Source organism: Muntiacus reevesi, chromosome 3 (genome assembly GCF_963930625.1).
Source record: "Muntiacus reevesi chromosome 3, mMunRee1.1, whole genome shotgun sequence".
Classification (NCBI taxonomy): domain Eukaryota; kingdom Metazoa; phylum Chordata; class Mammalia; order Artiodactyla; family Cervidae; genus Muntiacus; species Muntiacus reevesi.
The window spans coordinates 30,774,609-30,800,340 of NC_089251.1; the positions used below are offsets into that span (position 1 = coordinate 30,774,609).

The window sequence follows — 25,732 nt, forward strand, 5'->3', positions numbered from 1 at the left end:
TTGGAAGGACTGATGTTGAAGCTGAAACTCCAATACTTTGGCCACCTGATGTGAAGAACTGACTCATTGGAAAAGACCCTGATGCTGGGAAAGATTGAGGGTGGGAGGAGAAGGGGAAGACAGAGGATGAGATGGTTGGATGGCATCACTGACTCAATGGGCATGAGTTTGGGTAAACTCCATGTGTTAGTGATGGACAGGGAGGCCTGGTGTGCTGCAGTCCATGGGGTCACAAAGAGTCAGACATGACTGAACAACTGAACTGGACTGAACTGAACTACCTGAATTTTCAGAAAGGACTGTGGTTGCCTGTAGGCAGATGTGACTAGCTAGATCTTGGTCAATTTATTTCACTAGTGTTAGGTTCTAGTGTGTCAATATACTAGGCTTTGCTAATCCATGCTGTTATTTATGTGCACCTGGATTATTCTTATTTTTTGCTCTCATAAGCATTGCTAACATGAATATTTTTCTTCATGTCTCTGTTACACATGTGTATGAAAAATTTCCCTGAAGTCATTCTCTGTAGTGCTGATTCACTGTAGAATACTTGCCATTTACCAAGATTTGTTTCCCAGCTCTGTCCCTTTGGAACTCTTGTTTATCAAAAAACGACATTTTAACTATCTTTCCAACATAATGCAATTTTATCTTCTAACAATACTTATGAATTTACCCAGATTTTTAAGACACCCCAAAAATTGTGTGAAGAAATAAGTACTTTTCTGGAGAGAAATGGCAAGATTTTCATAAAAGCATTTTGTAATCATAAGAACAATGAAGTCAGTCTTCTAAAAATTAAAGATTAACAAGAAAAAATAAGCAAATATTATCCTTCTATTAAGAAGAACAGTTCTATTTTTAAAGTCTTGATTTTCTTTTAGACCTTCTCTTCACAGTGTTAATAAGAAAAGACAACTATATACTGTAGAGAAGTCAAATAAATAAACTTTATAGACATTTTAAAACTATTATGGATGGCTTGATTTCACATTTCATTTAGATTGTTTTTGGTTTGGAGAGTATGACTTTTGTGTCATCACTAATAGGAAAGTTGGTGGCATTTTTTTCTTCATTCTTTCACAAAAATCTTTCGATCCATCCCAAGGAAAAAAAGTTATTTCTTCACACAGTTTTTTAGGTGCCCTTTTACTTCTTAAAATTTATTCCGGGTAGAATTAATAAGAAAACAGAAGTAACTTTGGAATCTTAACTACATGTAACCAAAATAATTTATAATTGCCACTAATGTTAATGGTTTATTTATAGCAACCTATTATTGGATGACAGCATAGCTAAATCTAAACTATTAATCCCAGTACACTGGGAGTTTTGGCTAACATTATCCCTTTCTCTCTTCATCAAAAATATATCATAAGGAAGAAAAGTAACTTTATGATAAAGACAACCTTCAATCTGCACTAATTTTTTTAAAGTACCTTATAAACATTGTAATTTTAATATATATAGTATACAGTTTAAGCATGTATATTTTAAAGCATAGAACATCAGTGTATATTGTTTATGGATGGATAGAAAAAATTTGACCAGAACATATATATTAAATTTATGCCAGTGATTATCTCTATCAAAAGGAAGGGGAGTAGTCTTTGTATGAGTATGGGGACTTCTGATTTATTGATAATACTTCATTTTATTTTTAAAAGAAAGATACATCAAAAATGTTTACTGTCGTTACTTCTGGGTGGTAGATCCATAGATACTCCTTTGTTCTGTTTCTCTCTGTATTTAAAAATTCTGGCCCTGTACCTCTGCCTGACCCCAGAGTAACAAAGGAAGACTGTTTTATAGGTTTCCTTTTTTTACTCTTTCTATATATTAAGTGCATTATAGGTACTTTTCTATCACCTTTGTTTCCTCATGTGATTCTTAAATCGGATTGAATTTAACAGATTAAACTGAATAATTTATTAAATGAAATTAAAGGAATTGTGCTGCTGCACTAGCCAGTACTTGTGGCAGAAGCAGATAATGAAGACAGAAAGGCCTTACCCGTAAGGAGAGAATTGGAACAAGTAATGGGAAGCCTCCAGGCTTGAGGGTCTATAAGGAATTTGTACCATCTATATCAGATCTCCTACTTTGGGCTCCTGGGGGTGAGAAAAGACTTAAAATACTGAGCTCTGCATAGCACAGATAATACATAATAAATACTAGAGAGAGATGTTTTAAGAACAGTAAGCTTTTCATAATAACAAACATCAGATCATCAGCACTACTCTTTTTCTCCCTATTCATTCATATTTCGCCTGTCTTTTTTGGTTCTCAGTGTATTACCTATCTCTTGGTTTTCATATTTTTTGCTTCTCATTGTCTACATATCTTTTTGGAGTATGGATTTGTCGCGTGCTTTTCTGTCTTCATGCAGTCGCTGAGTGAGTATGCTCAGCCTCCCTTCTCAGCATTGTTTCTGTATTCCCTCACATGTTTGGCCATGAGTCATCAGTACCCTCAGTCATTAGCAGGATCCATCTGGCTTCAGTTCCTGCCTGGTTTTAAAAAAGTACCTGTAAAAACTCGCAGGTTTTATGGAAGACAGTGGCATTAGTTCACAAAGATTTTATCTGCAGTGTTAACTACACAAATGATTTTTGAGAAGTGCTCTTCCTTGAAAGGCAGAAAATGACAGAACCTGGGTTTGTGGTTGACTAGATGAAAAAATGCCGTCTTGCTATATTCGATTACTACTTTACGCAGATTTACCTAGGGAAATTCAAAGATACATTGCTTCAAAGATGAAAGAACACAAAGTAGTAATCATGAGGAATCTTATCATCCAGGAAATATTTTATAGCAGTGCTGATTACAATTACAAATAAGCTAGATATATACAGTGAGAAGAATGCAACTAACTATAATGTAAATTCAACTAACCTAACCATAAATTCCTTTCTTTAATAGTTTAACCTATGTCAGTGTGAAGAGCCAGTCCAGGTTTCTTTGCATTTTCAAATTGTGTGTCTAAATCAAGGAAAGAAGGAAAAAATTCTTGAAAATATGAAAAGCATTTAGTTTAATTTAGAGGGGACTATAAGAGGTAAGCACTTTTGGATCCAGTCATAGAATCATCCAATTTTCTAACATTAGATAGACATTCCACTTTAATCTGGAATTAATCATTGGGGGAAATCATGATTAAGAAAAAATATAGTCTTTATTTAAAGAGCAAAAGCCTCAAGCATTTAAAACCCACATTATAAATATATAATAAAACAAAAATAGATTTATATTCTTTGATCATAAAATGCACTAGATATGCAAAAAGTAAGCAGCTAATTTTATTTTTGAGTATATGAATTAATTTGTAGGAGAATTTACATCTTAATGCTACTTAGTCTTAGTGAACCCCTGAAAAAGGACATACTCAGTTTTACCTCAGTTCAGTTCAGTCGCTCAGTCATGTCCAACTCTTTGCGACCCCACGAATCGCAGCATGCCAGGCCTCCCTGTCTAGTCTTACCTCGGGTATTAATAATTTTTTTTATCTTTTCAAAACATCAGCTTTTGGTTTAAAATTTTTTTCAGTTGTCCAGTCTTCATATTTGGTATTGTTTTGACTTCAAGTTCACCAACTTATTTTTGTGCCGTCACAAATCTACTGTTAAGCTTGTCCAGTGAATTGAAAATTTTCAATGTTGAGCTAGTTCTTCAATTTCCATTTACTTCTGTTTTATAGTTTCCATTTGCTCCCAATATTTCCCATCTGTTAACTTATTATAACATCTTGAACATACTCATAATAACTGCTTTAACATCCTTATCAGCTAATTTCAACTGATTATTTTATGACAGATTTCTATTGACCCCCCCTTTTGTTACCCTGATTTTGAATTTCAATTTCTAGCTTCTTTGCATGTTTAGTAAATTTTTATTCTATACTGGATGTTGTGGATACTAATGTGGATTGTTATTTTTTTCTGAAGAGTATTGATTTTTGTTCTAGTTGACAACTAAATTACTGGCTAGTAAATGCACACTTACTGAACAATCCAGTTGCAATTCTGGATGTTTATCCTAGAAGAATGAAAACCTATATTCACACAGAAACCTGTACACAAATATTTACAGCAGCTTTATTCATAATAGCCCCAAATTGAAAAGAGCCCAAATATACCTCGACAGTGAATGGTGAAAAAGAAACTGTGGTACCTTCAAACCATGGAGCAATAAAAAGCAACAATCAATTTTTATATGCAACAAGTTGGATGGATCTCAAGGGCATTATACTGAGTGAAAAAGGCATTACAAAATATTTCCATACTTGATTCAATTTTTGTAATATTCTCAAAGTGACAAAATTATAGAAATGGAAGCAGATACGTGGTTACTCAAGAGTTAAGAAAAAGGAAGTGAGGAGTGTGTGATTATCAACAGCAAAAGGAAATCTCAGTTGTGGTATGGTTACATGGAGCTACTTGGAGTCTCCTTGTGCATGAGCAATTAATTCAGAAGCTCAACCAAGAATTTGAGGAACATTTGTATACAGATTTAAGGTACCCCGCCCCCTTGCTCTGCTGCCTTCTTACCATGATTTTCTCCTCTTGTTATCTAGCATTCTGTCAGCTCTGAACTACATTCTCCAATGCTTCAAGCCAAGAGACAGTGGCCCTTAGGCCTAGCCTCCCTGTAGTACTTAGGGGTATACTGGGAAGAGTTCTCTGAGTATAGATCTTATTTCAGTACGATTCCTTACTTTCACTTATCAGATTTCCTGCATTTCTGCCTGCTTTTGGTCACTTTTCTCTGTCTTTGAGTAAATTTTATTTTGTCCAGAGTTTTTTGTCCATTGTTATCTGTAGGCAAGTTAGTCCAATACAGGATCATTCATCCTTAATGGAAACAAGTCAGTGAAATTTATTTTTAGGTATTACGAATATAAAAAGTTTATACACTTTTTCAATAAAATAATTTGAAAGTAAAATACCATAGTAACTTTAATATATAATGGGAAGTGTTACAGAAATGAAAGAATTAAATGCAAACTGAAAACATTAAAAATCAGAATTTATAGATAGAAAGAAAGATAAACTTGCAAATGCAGCCAGAAAAAATTTTTTTGAAAGACATATAAATGGGCCTCTCAGAACAGTAAGGGCAGAATGCAATTATGTATTACTTAAGCAGCAGTCTTAAATAGGAATATATATTTAGTTACCAGAAGGATTTCAGTTGTGAAATCAGATATTCATCCATTGTCTTTTGGAAGTATTTTTCCATTTGGCCTGAAAAGTTGTGTCTTTTTTTTTTCAACTTTGCATTCTGACTTTTATTATTTCATAGAAAATAAAATAACGATCTAATCTCCCTTCTGCATTTGTTTTTTTGTTTCTCCTTTGTTTTAGTTGTTTGCATAACTGGCCTTAAATGAGGTAAGAGTGAAGAGACTTACCTAGAGCCATCTCTGGAAAAGAGAATTCCCCCATTCCACTGGAAACTACCCCACGGAGCACCATAATTGACCATATCTGTTTAGAGGACTCATTATGAACAAAGAAGTCTCCCAGGTAGGAAGTGTAACTCTGTTTTAAAGAACTTTGTTTTGTGGAACCAGACAGACATTGCCATTTTTGTCACTTAATTTTGTCTGTATGACCATAACTTAATTTTTTAAAAGCTGTTGCCTTTTTGCTAGCTTACTATAAGCTGTGCACATGCAAGTAAATATCAGATGCTTATTTGTTGCTTAAGGACAGCTGTCGTCAGCAAGACTGATTGTAACCTTTATTTTTTTTAGTGCCAATGTATTTTTTACAAGTTAGAACAATGTGAAACTGATTTTTGGAAGACACGTACAGTGTATCTACAGTTACCCCATGTCCTTTTAAGATAACTGGAATCATCTAGTTTTACAGATCTACAAGGAAATGTTGAGGGTATTTGAGGGTATTTTTGCCAAATTGTTTTAATAAGATAGCTACTATAAATGTGTTTCATGTGCTGACTATTTTTCCTAGAGTATTTTCACAAGGCAAATGCATTTGTATTTATTTCTTAAGTTAAAAAATTAAATTTTAAATTAAGTATGAGGAATTTAAAATATTGGGTTTAAAACTTATTTTGTTTTCTTCTTATCTATTTGCTAATAGAAAACAAAAAAATACTTTTTTACCCTTTCCCCAAACTTATTCTTTTCCATCTAGGAAAAAAATGCAAAGGTTGGAAACATTGTTTCTTGATTTGTAGAATAAACTTTTAGTGGTAAACATAAATTTGTTAAATACTTTGTTTCAAACATTATATACTTTTAGAAGTTAAGTTGCAAGTTCTTGATAATGTCTTTATTATTAGTATAATAAATTGAAAAGAATGTGTACAGAATTTTCTTTTAAAGCAATTTAAAAAGTCTGATAGTTTATAGAATAAATGAAACAAGATAAGATGAGTCTGATTCAAAGACTCTGTTTCTTTGAATCTGTTTCTTTGCCTTTGCTGTTTATTCCTGGCCATAAAGATTAAGATATGGGCACGTTGTTTATGGCAGAGGCTTAAGAAGCCAGGACTCTTTTTTGGGTCAGGGATAACCGCCATCTGAGTTTTGGTTCCTGCTTTGTGGGTTCAGAGAGAATTTTTGTTTCCAGATGTTTAAGGACATCACTGTTCAGTCATTAGCTTTAAAATATCTTTTCTTTTTTTTTAAACAAAAAATTAGACTTACAAGGAAATAAAAAAGTATGACCTACACACAGGAAAAATAGCCATTAGTAGAGGAAGCCCAGACATTGTATTTATTAAACAAAGAAGTAAAAGTAGATAAGTCGGATTTCATCAAAACTGAAAACTTTAGGTCATCAAAAGTTACGTAGTTTAGCAGAAACCAGTGCAATATTGTAAAGCAGTTATCCTTCAATTAAAAATAAATTTAATTTTTTAAAAAGTTACTATAAAGAAAATGAAAAGATAATTCACAGAATGGAAGAAAATATTTGCAAATCATATATCAGATTAGGATCTAGACATGAATATAAAGAACAAAAACACAAACAATAAAAACACAACCAATTTTAAAAATAGGCAAAGGACTTGAAAAAAGTCTCTCCAAAGGTATGCAGATAGAAAGTAAGCACATGAGTTGGTTAGTCATTAATAGTTGTCGTCGTCTAGTTGCTAAGTCATGTCTGACTTTTCAGCCCCATGGACCGTAGCCCACCAGGCTCCTCTATCAATGGAATTTTCTAGGCAAGAATATTGGAGTGGGTTGCCATTTCCTTCTCCAGGGGATTGACCCAGGAATCGAACCCAGGGATCTTAAATTGGCAGGTAGATTCTTTACCACTTAGCCACCAGGGAAGCCCCCACTAATAATTAGGGAAATGTAAAATAAAACTACATTGAAATACCATTTCATACACACTAGGGTGGCTATAATTAAAATAAAATTTAAAAAACAGAGAATAACAATTTTTGGTGAGGATGTGGAAAAACTGGACACTTGCCCATTGCTGGTGAGAATTTAATGTGGTACAGCCACTGTGGAAGACAGTTTGACAGTTCCTCAAAAAGTTAGAGTTATCAATAAAATATGACCTAGTAGTTTCATATCTGAGAGAATTGAAACCATGTTCACATAAAAATTTGCACATAAATGTTCATAGTAGCATTGTTGTTTAATAGCCCCAATAATGGAAAACCTCAGTGGCCACCATCTGATGAGTAGGTACACAAAATGTGCTATATCCAAACATGTGAAATTACTCAGCCATAAAAAGGGCAATAGAAATCCTGAAGTCCCCATCCATTTTTTATCACATGAGAAAGAATTCAATTGTCATTGAAATGAGAAGACAAAAGTGAAAACTTTTTTCAAGAGAATCTTAGGTATTTGAGGACTGCAGTTTGAGAAACATTCCTTATGGCAGTTACCCAATGCAGGAACTCTCTATTTATCATGATTTTTCCTGTGTGATATTGTCAGCTGAAGGAAAATGAAAGCGTTAGTTGCTCAGTTGTGTTTGACCCTTCGACCCCATGAACTGTAGCCCACCAGGCCCCTCTGTCCATGGAATTCTCCAGGCAAGAATACTGGAGGGGGCAGCCATTCCTTTCTCCACAGGGGATCTTTCCAACCCCAAATTGAAGGTCTCCTGCATTGTAGGCAGATTCTTACCATCTGGGAGAGGTTTAACTCGGTGTCTCTTCATGTTTGTGCTCTGTGCTAATTGCTTAATAGCATTTTAAAGTACATTGTTAGCATTGTTTATTAATTAATTGTTATTTTTCAGATTATGTAATCCTCAGCTTCATCTGGGAGATGAGTGACAAATTTCATATGTAGAAATCTATAATTCACCTGAAATATAAAGCACTGACCTATTTCTTCAGCCTCGCCTATTTGGTTTAGTCTGGTCTACTTGAACAGAGGTAGATGTGGTTTCTGGTTTCTAAAACTGCTCTCTAGAAAGTGCATGAGATTGTGTATAACTTAGCAACTCTTTTTAAATCAACAGGGTACTTTTAGTTAGAAACCATACCTCTTTTTTTTAAAGGTGATATGTAAATTGGCTTCCTGAAACCAGCATTTCTTTTCTTAATGAACCTTGTTTAAGTTCCCTACTGCCAGATATAAAGCCATTCCACAAATAGAACAGCTATAAAAGTTTTCACTCATCAGAGGTTTTGCATTCCACTATCTGTTTATTGTGTTTTGTAAATAGAAAGTAGTTAATACCAGAATCATATCATCAGCAAATTGTTGGTGACTTTCTCATAGCTTCTTACTATTGGCTCTTATTTTGGTAGGCCAGATATTGAATTGCTGTTGAATTGTTGTCTAATGTTTCCTCAGCCCCAGAATTTCAGATAAATTTAGCAGATGTCAGTCTCCAGCCGGTAGTAGCATGGTATGGGAAATTTGTTTTAAATCTAGATTTATTTGTTGCTCAAAATTGTCCAAACTATGAGACTGTATTGCTTATGTTTACAGTTGTGTAAATACAACATGTCTTTGTGTCTCTATTGTACTGTGAAATATTGTAGAAGGTTTCTTCAAAATAGACCTTATTAACCTTTTCAGAATTAGAAAAGATGTTCTCAAATTTCTAGATCAAAAAGATAGTTTCTTTTTTTCCCCCACTGAAAACAGGGGAAAGAGGATTTCAAGAAAGCTCAATTTCTCAATTATAGAAAAGAATTCCAAAGCATTAGGAAAGATTTCAGAAAATATTGTAAAAAAACCTTAAACATTCTTTAAAAAATTTAAATGTCATATTAGTAAAACAGCTCACTTTTAATTTATCACCTGTTTTGGCTTCTGTAACCTTTAGACATTATGTTGCTTGTTGGATATACAATAAAAAGATCTAGTAATTTTTTTTGAGTTCACAATCTAGAAGAGGAGACAAACAAGATAATTGTAATTTTGCAGCATATAAGCATAAGAAATATATGTCCAGGAGTATTTTGACAGCCAGCAGAATTCAAATAGGTTGATTCTTAGACAGGTGGAACCTAATGCCTTAAGTAACAGAGAAGATGAGCAACTGAGTAAAACTGGACTTTAAGTAAGAGTGAGGAAACTCTGGGATTGTTAGCGGCTCTAAATTCTTTCATTTTTCTTTCTTGTTCATCTTTGTCTTCTCTCTTGTATTTCTAATTTTGTTGAAAAGTTTAGAGTTGATAATTTTTCATTATTTTTAATTTATCACATGATTTCTCTTTTTTGTTTTAATTTTGAAATATATTTTATTTCTATGTAAAAATGAAATTCAGTGACTTCTTTACTTCTGTGATATCTGGTTAACCTCATTAATGTTTCTGTGACTTTTCACAGGAAAAGATGTTAGCCATCTTATTCATTATAATAATATGTCACTTAACTGATTATTCTTGTTTTGTGTTTAAGAATGGATGCTACCAAAACCATTGTCAGGTCTTTCAACATCTTTTTTTGTTGTGGTTGTGGTTTCAAGTCTGGTATATTTATCTTTGCATTGAGGTTATCTACTTTCAATTGTAGTTATTTTTCCTTGTCCTATAGATCCTTCCTCTCCCCCACCATGGGAGGTTTAATAAACGTTTTCTTCTGATGACATTAATCCATAATGCAGCTCATCTCATTTATTTATCATTAATAGAAACCCGGAACTTAAAAGTCCATTATGTTTATACATGTTGAATTTGAGGTGACAGTGGAATATCCAAGTGGAAATGTGCATTTAGCAGCTAGAAACTTATTTAGATAGCAGATCCCTGAGATCAGGAGGATTATGCTTGCCCTTGGTGCAGGAAGTCTTAGAATGAAAAGCAGACCTTGTTACTCCTCTGTTCTTAACCCTCCAATGATTGGCTAATTCACTCAGAGTAAAACTAAAGTCTTTAAAATGGTTTCAGCCAAGACCTTACATGATGCAGCCTTGTCTCCTGCTCCTCACTCCCCAGTTTTACCCACACTGATCTCTTTCATATTTTTCAAAAAGTATAGTTATATTCCAACCTTAGGGCTGTACAGCCCTTCCCCTGCCAGGAGCACTCTTCCTTCAGATGTCATTCTCTCTTCCTCACTTCCTTGAAGTCTTTGCTCACATCTCACCTTCTTAGGGCTTCCCTGGTGGCTCAGACAGTAAAAAAATCTGCAGTGCAGGAGACCCAGGTTTCATCCCTGGTTTGGGAAGATCCTCTGGAGAAGGAAATGGAAACTCACTCCAGTATTCTTGCCTGGAGAATTCCAGGGACAAAGGAGCCTGGCAGACTACAGTCCATGGGGTTGCAGAGTTGGACATGACTGAGCACACACAATTCAATACTTTCTTAGTAAGGCACTTCCTAACTACTGTACTTTAAATTGCTGCCCTTCTCCTTCCATAAACCTAAGCCTCTGTTTTTACCTTATTTTTCTCCATTTTACCACCTTTTCATATACTCTGTAATTAGCTTTTTCACTTTTTCTCTCTCCTTCACAGTAGAATGAAACTTTATGAAGACAGTGAATTTTTATAAGTTTCCTGCACAATTGTATTCCCACCTCCTAGAACAGAAGCTGGCAAATAGTAGGCACTCAGTGGGTCTTCCCAGGTCACGCTAATGTTAAAGAGTCGTGGTAATGGTAATGGTAATGTCGTGCCAATGCAGGAGACGCAGGTTCAATCCCTGGGTCAGGAAGATCCCCTGGAGGAGGGCATGGCAACCCACTACAGTATTCTTGCCTGGAGAATCCCATGGACAGAGGAGCCTGGCAGGCTATAATCCATAGGGTCACAAACACAGACATGACTGAAGTGACTTACTACACAGCATAGGAGCTCAACAAATACTCTTTGCTGGGTTAAGTTAGGCTCTCCACACTGACGTCATTGTAAAGTTTCTGACTAATGTTTACCTTTGCAGGGAGGATGGGATATTACCAAGGATTTTAAAGCCTTCCCTTAGTATTGAAACTAAAATTAGCATATATAATCTATATGTGTCTATAGGGACTCTATGTAGTTTTTTATATATATTATAATCTGTTTATACATAGGTTATATTGGTTGGGCTAATGTTGATTGGACAAATATTTCATCACTCATTCACCAAATTCCATAATGGACACAGAATAGATGGGAGCTGGTGCAATCTTTGTGTATTATGTTGGGGCTTTAGAGTTATCCTGTGGACAGTGAAGATTAAGGGAGGAGTTTTAAGCAAGAGATTGACCTGACCAGACTTATGTTTTTGATAGCCTGCTTTGGTGGCTCATGAAGACCGCCTGGGAAGTTATTTTGATAGTTCCAGAAGAGGTGGGAGGAGACTGTAAGTATAGGATGGAAATAAAAATGGACACACCTTAATGTTTGATTGCATGTGGGGTGAGAGAAGAGACTGGAATGACTTCAGTGTACCAACTGTGAGGAAAAGAAGTACATGAGGAGGAGATGTTAAGTTCGTTTTGGAAAGTTGAGTTTGAAGTGTCTATGTGACATCTGGATAGAGTTATCCAGCAAGGAGTGGGTTGTGAGTCTGAGACCCAGGAGATCTGCTTGGGAGATAGAGTTTTGGGAATAATTGGTTTAGAAATGTTTTTTGAAGCCATTATTCAGTGAGTGATATCCCCCCAAAATAATGTATAATATGGGGGAAAAGAGGACTAGGACATTAGAGCCTCGAGGAAATCTAACACAATCTAATCCAATTGGGCAAAAAGCACTGAGAATAAGGTAAGTAGAAAACCACACTACTTCTGTTGATCTCTCAGGTCATGGCTTAAACATAAGTTTGTCAGGGAAACCTCAGTTGATCACCCAGTTAAAAATAGGTCTCCTCTATTGTTTTTCTCTATGAACCCTATTAGTTTTCTTTATGACTTTTATCATTGTAGAAAATTACATATTGTTTTGTGTTTTCCTTGTTTGTGTTTCCCACTTCATGAGGGCAGAAACCTTTATTTTCCTATCCACAGTTTACTCAACTCCTAGCACAGTGCCTGAGATATGATAGATGCTTGATTTATTTATTAAGTAAGTGATGAAAGTGTGGGATCACAGAAGTCAATGGGTGACAATGTTTCCAGAAGGAAACAGTTTCAGATGCTGCTCCGTGCAGCCCAGTAAAGTAGTAGTGATAATAGTTAGTGTCAGTAAATGAAGAAATGAAAAGTGTCCATTTTATTTTTCAATGAGGACGTATAGAATGAGTTATCCACTAATGAACACTACCCCTCATGGAGCCCTTGGTCTAAAGGGGAGATAATTACAATAACCAACAGTTACTTAGTGCACCCTTTTCATGCACTTTTCACTCAGTCCTCACTACAGATCTAAAGACACTTGTTCCTTGGAAGAAAAGCTATGACAAATCTAGACAGCATATTAAAAAGCAGAGACATTACTTTGCCAACAGAAGTCCGTATAGTCCAAGCTATGGTTTTTCCCGTAGTCATATATGGATGGGAGAGTTGGACCATAAAGAAGGCTGAATGCTGAAACTTTTGAACTGTGGTGTTGGAGAAGACTCTTGAGTCCCTTGAACTGCAAGGAGATCAAACCAGTCAATCCTAAAGTAAATCAACTGTGAATATTCATTAGAAGGTCTGATGCTGAAGCTGAAGCTTCAGTACTTTGACCACCTGATACAAATAGCCAGATCTTTAGAAAAGATCCTGATGCTGGGAAAGATGGAAAGCAGGAGAAGGGGATGACAGAGGACAAGATGGTTGGATGGCATCACTGTCTCAATGGATGTGAGCTTGAGCAAGCTCCAGGAAATGGTGAAGGACCGGGAAGCCTGGCTTGCTGCAGTCCATGGGGTCTCAAAGAATCTAACAGGACTGAGCGACTGAACAACAGCAACAAAGCATAGTTATTATTCTTAAGTTACCAATGAGGAAATAGGTTTAAGGAGATGAAGCGTTTTGCCCACAAATAGGCAGGTAGTGATTAAACAGGCCCTTTCTGACCCTAATGCACATGCTTTTACCATGCTCCAAGTAGGAGAATCAGGCTGATTCTTCATCACGGAAGTGATACCTTGAAAGTGCCATTTGAGTAGGAATGGTTTTGCTGCTGTTTATAGGACACATTAGAAGTGAGAATGACTGGAAATGAGAAATAAGATAGAAGGATCTTGCATGAAATTAGAATGAGGTATTAGCTTCTAAGCAAGAATCAAAACTGTATTTGAGAATGAAGAAAGAGGGGATGTTGTAGGATCTTTGTTAATAAAGACTTGACAGGACATTGATACTGATACAAAATGAGGAGTGAAAAAGAAAAGTAAGGAATAACTACAAGATTGCAGTCCTAGAAGCTGGAGATTTTCATGACCTTTACATCTAATATGGAGAAATTAAAAATGTGTCTCTTTGGTTACATGGAATAATAAATTCATGATTAGAATTCTAGGTATTTTTATACTGAAAAGGGGATATGAAAATCTTTAGTGTTGAGAAAGAGCTAGAGACAAAGTAAGTTTTAGGACTAGAGAGAGGAAAAAGGATCTACTTAAACATTAATTAAAGCCATGTGAGAAATTCTTAGGGATCTCAACTTTACAAGCATGACTGCCAACATACAGCACTTGTAGCTATTTAATAATTTTAGAATTTAAAGAATAGTTAAAGGTTTTTCCCATTTAACTAGAGTTTCCTCTCCTTTCTCAAGGGTAGATGGAGTGGAAGAGAATGAGCAGTGTATTGTTTAGCACTAATAAAGTCTAAGGGCAGTGATGAACATAAGGCCAGAGGCAGGAATCCGAGTTTCATTAGAGATTCTATAGAGAATAGTGTTGATAGGGACAGATCAGAAGGGATCTTTAAGTGCCGTCACTAGCCGGCATAGCATGGAAGAGAGAGACCTGGCTGGCATGCTAGGGGAAATGACTCTGTGTTCTCTGGCATCTATACCAAGATCCTAACATAGACTAAACACTTGATCTTTGTCGCCTGACTGCATAAACACAAAGTTAGAAATATAGAATTCAAAGTGGGTAAGTACAATTCAAAATCCAAATCTAGTTAATCGCTTTAACTTTTAATTATATATGTATTATTTCTTTTTCTCTCAATATAAAACCTCAAACCTTATGAGTAAAAAGTTGCTTTAAGTCCTTTTCAAAGTAGTCTAAAATAAATAAAATAAATAATTTCTGATTCTCATAGAGTTATTTTTTTGCATTTACGTATGAAGTGATTTTTCTCTTAAAAACATCTCATTGGCTATTTAATTATTCTAGCAATATTTTCATCCTAATTGATCTCTATGGTCTTATAAAGGGTGACTAATTTTATTTTACAGGTATGGAGAAGAAGGTGCAGAAACACTAATAGCTGATTGCTCCTGTGCTTTTATAGAAATGTGAATGCTTTTATGACGACTGTAATTACCCACTGAGAAAGTGCAGTGTTTAGATATATTCTGACATAAAGGGGGCTTTCTATCCCCTTATGGTTGAAAAGTTCATTAGGGCAGATTTCTTACCATTTTCCTTCCTTTTTAGGTGTGAAGTTTGTCAACATGAGTGGCCTTGGGGACAGTTCATCTGACCCTGCTAACCCAGACTCACATAAGAGAAAAGGGTCGCCATGTGACACGCTGGCATCAAGGTAGGAACACTCTTTTTCTTAGTCTTATTTCTGGCAGAGCTGCTTTACCATTTTCATTGTCACTTTAGAGCTTGCTTCATCTGTAAGTTTACCGGCCTTCTCTGAGTCGCTCATACTCACCGTGTTCCTCTTCTTTCCCCAGGGCTGGTTTGTTCCCTCTAGATTTCCTGTATTCAACACCTGTGTGTTCTCCAAATATCAGTTTAGTCATTATTTTTTAAAAGAGAGCCTTCTCTTCCTTCCATAACTACTAGGTCAGACCTCCCCTATTAGTGTATGTATTTCACATGTATTTTTAGAGCTATGATCCATAATTTCAGCGTTTTACTCGCTTGTGTACTTATTTAATGAGTTCCGTGGCTTCTCTGCTGCATGCTGTGCTGCTGTAAGAACTTTATCCTCGCTCACCATTTTATCCCTACTTCCCAGCACAATGTGTAGCTTATATATAGTAAGGCCACAGAAAGTATTTGGCAAAGGAATGAATAAATCCACTGTACATTTTTAAACTGCCATCTCAGTACATTATGGTATTAGTGGAACAAAGAAATAAATTGATAATATCAGGATTTTAAAGAATGAGTATTTTTGGAATTAAATATCTCTGTTTTAACAGAACATGGTCATCTGAAATAGGCAAAAGAGAGTTATTGCTAAGAAGGCTCTAATAAATGCCAGACAGAGATAGAACTTCAGTCAGATCAAAACAGCAGCTTCCTACCAGAGAGAAGAGTGGGGATTTTATTCCACTCACCTCCAAGGATCTGGAGCAAAGTCTCTCAGCCTCCACACTATTGACATTGTGGACAAGATAATTCTTTCTTGTGGGAAGCTATCCTGTATGTTGTAGTATGTTTAACAGTATCCCTGGCTTCTACATGATTAGACGCCAATAGAATTTTTATATCAGTTATGATACCAAAATGTCCTTCCAGTTTGGATAACCGAAAATGATAATCCAAACATTTTCAAATACTCCTGGGGACAGAGAAAGCAATATGGCCCCCAGTTGATAATCATTGATCAGAGTATAAAGCAGCAGAAGACTTTTCTCTCATTGGATTACATGTGTTTTTCTCATGGGGCAACCAAGAAAGAATTTTTACAGGAGAGTGCCAGGGTTTCAGGCTAGGGAAAGAAAAGTGACTACTTATGTTAATGAATACAGAGAACTGTTACAGAGCGATGGTAACCTCAGTACTCATAATCAAGCCTGTGTTGTCAGAGTTAATGTTCCTGTTTATTTCTTATAAGTCAGTCCTTCTTAATTTAAGAATAAATAAATAAAACTATTGTGTTTTAGGATTTCCCTAGTAGCTCAGCTGGTAAAGAATCAGCCTGCAATGCAGGAGACCCTGGTTCGATTCCTGGGTCGGGAACATCCCCTGGAGAAGGGACATGCTACCCACTCCAGTATTTTGGGGCTTCCCTGGTGGCTTAGCTGGTAAAGAATCTGCCTGCAATGCAGGAGACCTGGGTTCAATCCCTAGGTTGGGAAGATTCCCCTGGAGAAGAGAACGGCTACCCACTCCAGTATTGTAGCTTGGAGAATTCCGTGGACCGTATAGTCCATGGGACTGCAAAGAGTCGGACGTGACTGAGTGACTTACACTTTTGTGTTTTACTTGAAATTTTTATTTGGGGGGATATTTTTAATCCATAAAAAAAATTTAGAGACTAGGAAACTACCCACCACATGTAATTGATAATATTTTGTCATATTCTTAGTATTTTGTTAATATATTATTGTATTTGCAGTTTTAAGTAAAAATAGTAAAATGGTTAATGATTAAACTGATTGGTCTCTAATTCTTTCAGTCTGTTTTTTAATGATAATGTATAGGTATCCATGAACAATATAGAATATTTGTTAAATTTATGTATTATATAATATGTATATATTTTTCTTTAGACATAAAGATACATAGATTTATTCAGTTCTGTTAACTTTTGATAAATATTACATTACATGAAATACCATATTTGAAGAATCTGTTTCCCAATAGCTAGACATTCCCTATGGGTAAATAGCCTTTTTGTTACAAATTTTCATTCTTAGAGCCAGCACTATAGCAAACATGAACATTCTTGTACATACCTACTATTTTATACATAAAACTTTCATTAGAATCTGTGTACATTTTTATGTTAACTATGTACTTACCAGATTATTCTTCAAATGACAGTCATTGAGAGTTCCTTTTTTTCCTGCATCTTTATGTCACTATTTTCCCTCACTTTAAGTTTTTGCCATCCTGATGGGTGTGGGATTATCATTTTAAGTACATTTCCCTGATAAGTAGATAAGTTGATCATGATTTTTGTTTTTATTGCTCTTTATATTTTCCCCTTCTGTGAATTACCTGATTGTCTCTCTTGCCCATATTTCTTCTGTGTAGTTTGTGCTTTCCTTTTTTTATTTGTAAGAGTTATTTTTAATTTTCTAGTTAAATTTTTACTCTTTTTTGCTTATATTTGATGCAAATATCTTCTCCCAACCTGTTGACATCCCTTAGAACCTAGGATTTTCATATGTCAGATTTTTAGGGTCTTGTCAAGAATTTTCCCTCTATTTCAAGGCCTAAAATGTATTTTTATACATTTTCTTTTAATATGCATTTAGAATTTTAAGTAAACAAGCATTTACTTTTGTGGGATAAAAATGTAACAACCTAGATTTTTTTTCCTATATGGAATGTCAGTAGCTGTAACCATATCCATTCCTGCTTTTGTGCTCTTACCTTCATCAGAAACCAAGTTCCTGCATAGACAGGGATCTGATCTGAGCCTTCATATGATAGCTGCCATGCTCTCTGATGGGGCAAGTCACTCTTCCTTGTTATTTCTCAAAATTGTTGTCCCTGTTCTTGGTCTTTTACTCTCCTGTACAGATTTTAGAGTCAGTTTTTTGTTTCCCTTGATTTTTTTTCCTTGTTGGGTTTTAATTAGAATTCCATTTGCTTTTATAAATTAAATTGGAGAGAACTGACAGCTTTATTTTGTAAATTCTAGAGTGTTGTTATTTTTGAATGTAAAGGTTTCTCCTTTATTCAGTTCTTCATTGTTCTTAAATAATAGTGTATAATTTCCCCCTTTGAATGTCTAGCCCATCTTAGATATATTCCAGGATACCGTAGGATTTTTATTGCTTTTAGGAATATCATTTTGTGTATTGCATTTTCTATTTGGCAGTTATTTGTGTATAGGAATGCTAATGATTTGGGAGTTTTGATCACATTTTCATCCATTGTTCTAAACTTTCTTATTTGTTTTAATGGCTTTTATCTGCAGATCATCTTTGATTTGTGTGTGTGTGTCTGTAATCACATCATGATGAATATCAAAATTTTTATATATATGCATATATTTCTCTTCTTAATTGTCTTAAAAATTATTATCCTTGCACATTTGCTTTAAAAATATTTGAAAACATAGTCTTTGTCAGGTTTATAAGTATGGGCTTCAATTTTAATTAAGTAATTTTTAAAAAAATTTATTTTACTAAAATTTTGTGAGTTTGAAATTGATGAGTTTGTACATGACTACCAGCTTATAATATTTCTTTTGATTTTGTTATTGTATACTGTCACTCCAAACAGATTGCAAACTAATTAATCATAAAGAGCATATGTTAGACCTCAGGGGATAGCCAGCCCTGTGTACAGGAGTTCTAGCTAGGGCAGTTTCTCAGTAATTGTTTGGTGGAGTGAGACATCTCAAATATCCTTCCTGTTACCTCTCCATTTCTTAACTCTTCTAGGAGAAATAAGAATTAAAATGCCAGTCTTTAAATAGTGGGTAGCTGTGGGCAATGCTTATTTAACATTAACAATTCAACAAGTGCTTTACTAAAATACCTACTATTCAGCCAGCACCATATGCTTGATGTTTGAAGGATATAAGTGTGAAATATGTTTCCTGTCTTCAAGGAGCTTACAAATCTAGTCATGCCATTCATTCTCTTTCTTAAACCCTTCTGGGCTCTCCTTTGCCCTGAAAATAAGTAAATCGTAATCAAAGGGATGATAATAGATAATATTTGTTGAGCTAATGGTATGTGGCAGTAACTCTGCAAAACATTTCTATGTATAATATGATCTTTATTAATCCTCACAAATCCCTAGGAGGTAATTAATGTCATTATCCCTATTTTACAGATAAAGAAATGGAAGCTTAGAGAAGTTAAATTGCTGTTAAGTAACCTATCCCGGGTTACTTAGCTAGTAAATGACAGAGGAAGTTTGAACTTGTATTTGTAAGGAGTTTCCTATGCTCTTCATTATGGTGTATACAAGAGCCCTGGTGATCTGACTGGACCTCATCTCCTGCCCTTTTGTTTCTAATCATCTATAGTCCAACTATCTTGAGCTACTTATTTTTGCTCTCACTATTACCTTTGAAAAAGCTGTTTTTTCCTTTTAGAAAACTAGTCTCTCCCTACCATTAGGTTTAGACATCTCATTCTCTAGATCTAGGTGCCATCTCTGTGTGCTTCTATAGTATTGTAAATTTATCACATAGTAGCTTCTTTGTTCTCCCACTTATTGGAGGCTACATCTGATTTACTCCTGGGTTGTCAGGACATAGTACCTGGTTATCTGGCACATGATAAAAGTGTGTGAGCATTTGTTGAAAAAGCTAACGAGGTTTAAAAAAAAAAAAAGATAGGATACTTGAGAAGTTAACTTGTAGTAGCATTAGCTATCATGTACATAGTATCAGTGGAAGTAAAGTGGGTTAGTGAGAGGAGAAATGTAGATGGCCCAAAGTAGTGAAGATGTCTTTTCTGTTAAGGTAGAATTTCTTTTTGTCATCTCTACCATTCCTTCAGTTTTTAACTTTATTTGAAAAAAAATCTTTCTCATTTTCTCTTCTTGCTTATCAGTTATTTCATTTCATAGTGATTTTCCTAGTCTCTTTCTTAGGTCATTTTATAGACACCTTACGATCTCATTACTTTTAGCTTCTTGCTTCCTTTATCACCTCTCTGTCTGATCCTCCCCCAATTCTATTACTTTTTATTTTTCCTTTACTCAACAGTGGTTTCCAGAACTTTAGTTTTACATAAAACTTAATGTTAAAAACAGATTTAGGAGTTCCACGAAATGAATCCAATTTATTCCAGTTAGTATTTAGACCAAGAGATTTAAGCAAGTCATACTTTAGACTGAGTCTACTAAGTAAACCTAGTGTCAATTAATTTCTCTAAGGTAAAATCAGATGTCCTCCAAAATATTATCAGTTTACAGAGCTGGATTGTCTAAAACCCTGTGTGTGTGTGTGTGTTATGTTATTCATTTTCTTCATGCCTCATTTTCAATACCTTGTTGTGAAATTTGTCAAAATATCTCACTATACATACTTGCCTGTGAACATTGTAAGATAAAGTCTTACTGAGTAAAATTAGATTAATTCCTTAATGAAAGATTTAAAAGTTAAAGATAGAATGTGTGATTGTTATAGTTTTAAAATTTGGTTTTATTTTGGATGTGTACCATTTTGTAGTATTTTGTCTTATGTAGATTAAATACATTTGACCTTTGTTAACTTGGTTCTTTTCAACTTAACCATGCTGTTATATAAATGCTATTTGCTTTTATAGTTTTTTTAAATTATGAAAAGTAAGTGATAGTTTAATTGTTGCCAGTTAAGAATTGTTTAGCAACTGGTTTTTCCCTCTTTCACCTCTTTTTTTAATACCATTTTTATATGGAGTCAAATGATTTTGATTGATGCTTATAAAACTGAGAGCTACTTGTGAGCAAATTTTATTTCTATATTAGTTTGATAATAGAAAAATTCACTTAAAGTAGTGCTTTATTGTCTTTGTATGTTTTAATAAAATTAAGTGCCTGATGATTTGGTTAAATAAACAAGGGGTAAGAACGAGAAAACAAAAATGAACAATATTCAGTTACTACATTTGAATGTATGTAAAATGCTAGTTGTTTGCACTGTTATCTTTATTCTCATTATTTTCCTTTAAGATAAATTGAGTTTGATTTTATTTACTATATAATGAGAGCTTATAAGCAAATTTTTTTTTCTATATCTTTATAACAAAGCAGTATATGAGAGACATTGTTCTTTGTACCTCTGTCTCTAATTAATGATTTACTATTCTTTTTATTTTACTTTTTGGAAGAAATTTTTTTTTCCTTTTGATAGGGACCAAATAATGGTCTGATTATTATAGGAATCAAGATTTTATCAGATTTCCAATTATAATTTCTTTGAAATCTGGGTAGTCAGCCTGCTTAATTTACAACAAACTTATTTAAAAATTCAGATTTTCTATTTTTAGGGAATTATTATTTAGGATGCTTAATAATTTCAAATGCAACTAGTATATATGCAGTCTGCTTCTTTTACTATCTAGTATTTACTGGTTATTTGAAAGATTCAGTGTATATATATATATCATTGAGGAATACATCTGTGATAGCAGTCATTCTCTTTATGTATTTTAGCCAGAATTGTTTTCTGCTCTTTGGTATTTTGTAGTATGTTTTTCAAATACAAATTTAGATTTTTTCTAAATCTGGCTTTACATTCTAGATGAAAATAGGAATCACTGTAAATATGTAAGTATCAAATACTTGATCAGAGAAGGAAATATGGTGGTAGAAATGTGCAGTAACTGAATTTTCTTTGTGTAACAGCACTGAAAAGAGGCGCAGGGAGCAAGAAAATAAATATTTGGAAGAGCTAGCTGAGTTATTGTCTGCCAACATCAGTGACATTGACAGCTTAAGTGTAAAACCAGACAAATGCAAAATATTGAAGAAGACAGTCGATCAGATACAACTAATGAAGAGAATGGAACAAGGTAGGAAAATAAACAGAAAATCTCTCTGGCTGTGGTCTTTGTTATTAAGACATTTACAATATGTGATTTTACTTTTTATTATTAAGAAATGGAATTAATTTTGTAATTTTATTAAAGAAGCAGTTTTGGGTAGATGCTGTTTATTTTAGAATGTGAATCTGAGACCTTTCTTTTACCACAAAGTGGCTTGTTATCTTGAGAACTGGTTGCCTTGAAACTTTTGAAATTCAGTAGAGTCAGATAAAACTTAGCGAATCAACAATAGCAATCATATGGGATTAAGTCAGGAGATACACATTGTGGTGTCGGACCCGAGGCTCTGCATAGGGTTGAAAGACAGCAGTTCAGAGGTAGGAGAGTCCCTCCACCTGAATTTAAGCTTATCTCTGCCTGGGCTGTGGCTGGGGGGAACAGCCTTCTCTGAGAAAGTGAAGAAGAAATGAAGTGAAGTCTCTCAGTCGTGCCCAACTCTTTGCAACCCCAGGGATTGCAGACTGCCAGACTCTCCATCCATGGGATTTTCCAGGCAAGAATACTGGAGTGGGTTGCCATTTCCTTCTACAGGGGATCTTCCCAACCCAGGGATCGAACCCAGGTCTCCCACACTGCAGGCAGACTCTTTACTGTCTAAGCCACCAGGGAAGCTCTGAGAAAACCCTGATTTATTTTTATGGCTCATGTTTATACTATTCGTATTCACTGGGGACCCCATACCACACAACCCCTGGGTTGCTCACCAGAAACAAAGGCAAAGTGCTTTGAAGGAACATCATCATACTGCACCCCATCAGATTCCCAGAGGAAAAAGTGCTCCCGAGGGAGATTGTGTGCTATAAACTTATATAACACAAGAAATCATCTACAGTGAGTAAGAACACAAACAACAAACAGAAGGAATAGACTCTGAAGAACTTCACACTAGCAGCAGCAATGTGAAAAGACTGAACAAATAGTCTGTTTTAAAATGGTTAAAGTGATAGGATTTTACGATTTTAGGAGCTGGGTAGTCTAGTGACCACTGATTCAGCAGACAAGAGACACTGGAATTCTAGGTCTTCAGAGGGGAGAGCCACCCAGAGGCTGTATGGCCCCTTCCCTGCTGGATCTGGACACCCCGACAGGCTGCTCACCCTCTGTCAGCCGAAGATGGGAGGACTCTGAAGATAGGGAAATGGAGTAGTCCAAACGGAAGGACACGCAGACACTGACACTGGTATAGGGCCCCAAATGAAAAAGTCAGCCCCTTGCTTTGCCCACACCCTTCACACAGCTGCCAGTCAGGATTTTAGTGCCTTACTCTTTAATATGAATAAAAGTCCAGGTATTTGAGGAAAGTCTGTAATATAAAAGAGAATAAATCAAGCAAACAAAAGGGAAAGAAAGGAACTCGGAGGAAGCAGAGATGATACAGGGAGCGAAAGAAAAATGTAAAGCCATCCAACAGTCTTTCACCGACAAAAGGGAGGATATATCATCTATAAAATGCTATAAAATGAAACATTCAAAACAAATAACTTTTGGAACTTAAAATCAGGATTGCTGAAAAAAAACTTTACCCTATTACCTTGTTTTCCACTCCTTGCCTCCTCATTGTGTCGCCTGCAGCCATTCCAGGCACATGTTTGCTTCAGGTCTTTGTACTTGCTGTTCTCTCAGTCTGGAATGCTCTTCCCTGGATGTTCATAAAGCTTACTCCCGTATCCATTTTATGTCATGGTTCAAATATTTTTTCTAAGCAAACTTGTCCCTCACTAACCTATCTAACACACATACACATGTGTGTATACACACACAAACACCTTTTTACATCTTCCTTGATTTATTTTCCCTACAGTATTTGTTGCATCTAACATATTATACATTTTGTTTGTTTATTGTCTCCCTACCCTCACTGGAGCTTCATGAGAGCAGAGGTTTTTGTTTGTTCACCACTGTGTCCTTAATACCTAACGCAGTTCCTGGGTACATAGTTCCTGGGTACTCACTGGGCTTTCAGTGAGTATTTGTTGAATAAAAGGATAAAGTGTTGAAAGACAATTTGAAGAAATCCCTTAGAAAGTAAGATAAAAAGGCAAGCAAAGGAAAGCAAGAGAAAGGTAAGAGGTAGAACATATCATTAGTCCCAGGGGAAGAAAAAAAACAGGCCAACTAGAGGGGAAGAAATTACAAGAAGTAATACAAAAACAAAAAAATTCTCAGAATTAGAGGATATGGGTTTCCAGATGGAAAACATACATGTCATGTGCAGCACAATGACTAAAAAGGAAAGAAGAAGACTTCACCCCAATACACAATTTCTAGACACCAGAGAGAAAAAACAAGAGAAAGGAAAAAAAACAGACATATACTGGATTACTTTCAGAAGGATCCAGACTTCTAAATAACAACACTGGAAATGGGATTCCTGGACCTAGAATTATGCATTCATCCAAATGAAGTATGGATACAAAATAAAGACAATTTTCAGACATTTAAAGCCTCAAAAATGTTATCTCCTATGTACTTTTTTCAGAAATATCTGTCAAGGGCTTTCCTGGCAGTTCAGTGGTTAAGACTCTACTTCCAATGCAGAGAGTGTGGGCTCAATCCCTGGTCAGGAAACTAAGATCCCACATGCTGCATGGTGCAGCCAAAAAATAAAAATTAAAAAGAAATATCTATCAAGACCAAGGTAGTAAACCAAGAAAGAAAGGCATTGGCTCTTAACCCAGGGAAACCATGGAATCGTAACAGAAGAAAGGTAAAAGGAAACCAAGGGTTACAGTTAAGCAGCAGACTAAAGAAGTAGCCAGTCCCAGCTGGAGGAGGCAAATAGAAGACTCCAGGAGGAATGTTTCCTTGGGAAAAAAAAATGGGGCTCATAGAATTATATGATGACTGAGCAAATTGAGAGGGACTTTTCAGTCTAGTGGAGAGTTTAGAGATGAGTCAGACTTCACAGAAAAACTAGAACATAAAACATGAGAATTGTAAATTATAGTACATACCTTGACTCATTTGTGGACTGTATGTAGCCATAGTAACATATATTAAATACTGACTGCTCTAAAAATTATTGTAACTATACTAGGAGGATGGAAAGAGGGGAAGTGTGTGTCTAGATGGTTGATGTAAGTAAATTAAGTTCTTGCTTTTTATGATAGCATGTTAATAGATTGTCTAACATGGACACAGTCAGGATATAGTAAATAATCATGTTATTGAAAAATAAAGAATGTATTAGGATACAGGCAAGGCTATTATTTCAAGAGACCCAATGTACAGTGGCTTTAACAGGATAGTCTAGGTGTGTGTCAGAGGTTCAGATTCCTTCCATCTCTTGGGCTGTGCCACTCCTAGGGTATTGCCCTTACCCATGTCAAACATGGCTCACCTGTGCACGTCCTAGACGACAAGAAGGGAAAAGAAAACTGGAAGGTATGCTTCTTTCTCTTTAAGGACAAGACTCAGAAACTGTGTGTCACTTCTGTTCACATGCCTTAGGCTAGTCGATATAGCCACTTCTATCTAGCCTCTCCTGCCTTAAGTTTTGCCTAAAATTTTATGTTTTACTTTTCATGCATAGTTACTTAATGTACTTGGCCTTGAAAGTTTATGTTCTTTTGGAACTGTTTCTTTTTAAAAAAAAACAAACAACAATAACAAAATCTGTCTTAAGGTTACAAATACATGAAATGATGAAGGAGGTGTATCTTAGAACTAGATGAGAAACTCCCATACTATAATAATTTCAAAATAAATAACCCAATTAAGTGAAGTTGCTCAGTTGTGTCTGACTCTTTGCAACCCCTTGGACTGTAGCCTACCAGGCTCCTCCGTCCATGGGATTCTCCAGGCAAGAATACTGGAGTGTGTTGCCATATCCTTCTCCA

The 25,732-nt window shown here is 35.3% G+C and overlaps 1 protein-coding gene across 7 annotated transcripts in view; it reads left to right on the forward strand.

The window, feature by feature from the left end:
* NCOA1 (nuclear receptor coactivator 1) overlaps window positions 1-25,732 on the forward strand; it is a 204,355-nt gene that overhangs the window by 96,776 nt on the left and 81,847 nt on the right. For all 7 annotated transcript variants that reach the window (XM_065928668.1, XM_065928672.1, XM_065928670.1 and 4 more), the window contains 3 exons: window positions 5,364-5,525; window positions 14,926-15,031; window positions 21,694-21,860. In XM_065928668.1, the coding sequence (XP_065784740.1) occupies window positions 14,943-15,031; window positions 21,694-21,860 (256 nt within the window). In that variant the 5' untranslated portion in view covers window positions 5,364-5,525; window positions 14,926-14,942. The remainder of the gene's footprint in view (window positions 1-5,363; window positions 5,526-14,925; window positions 15,032-21,693; window positions 21,861-25,732) is intronic.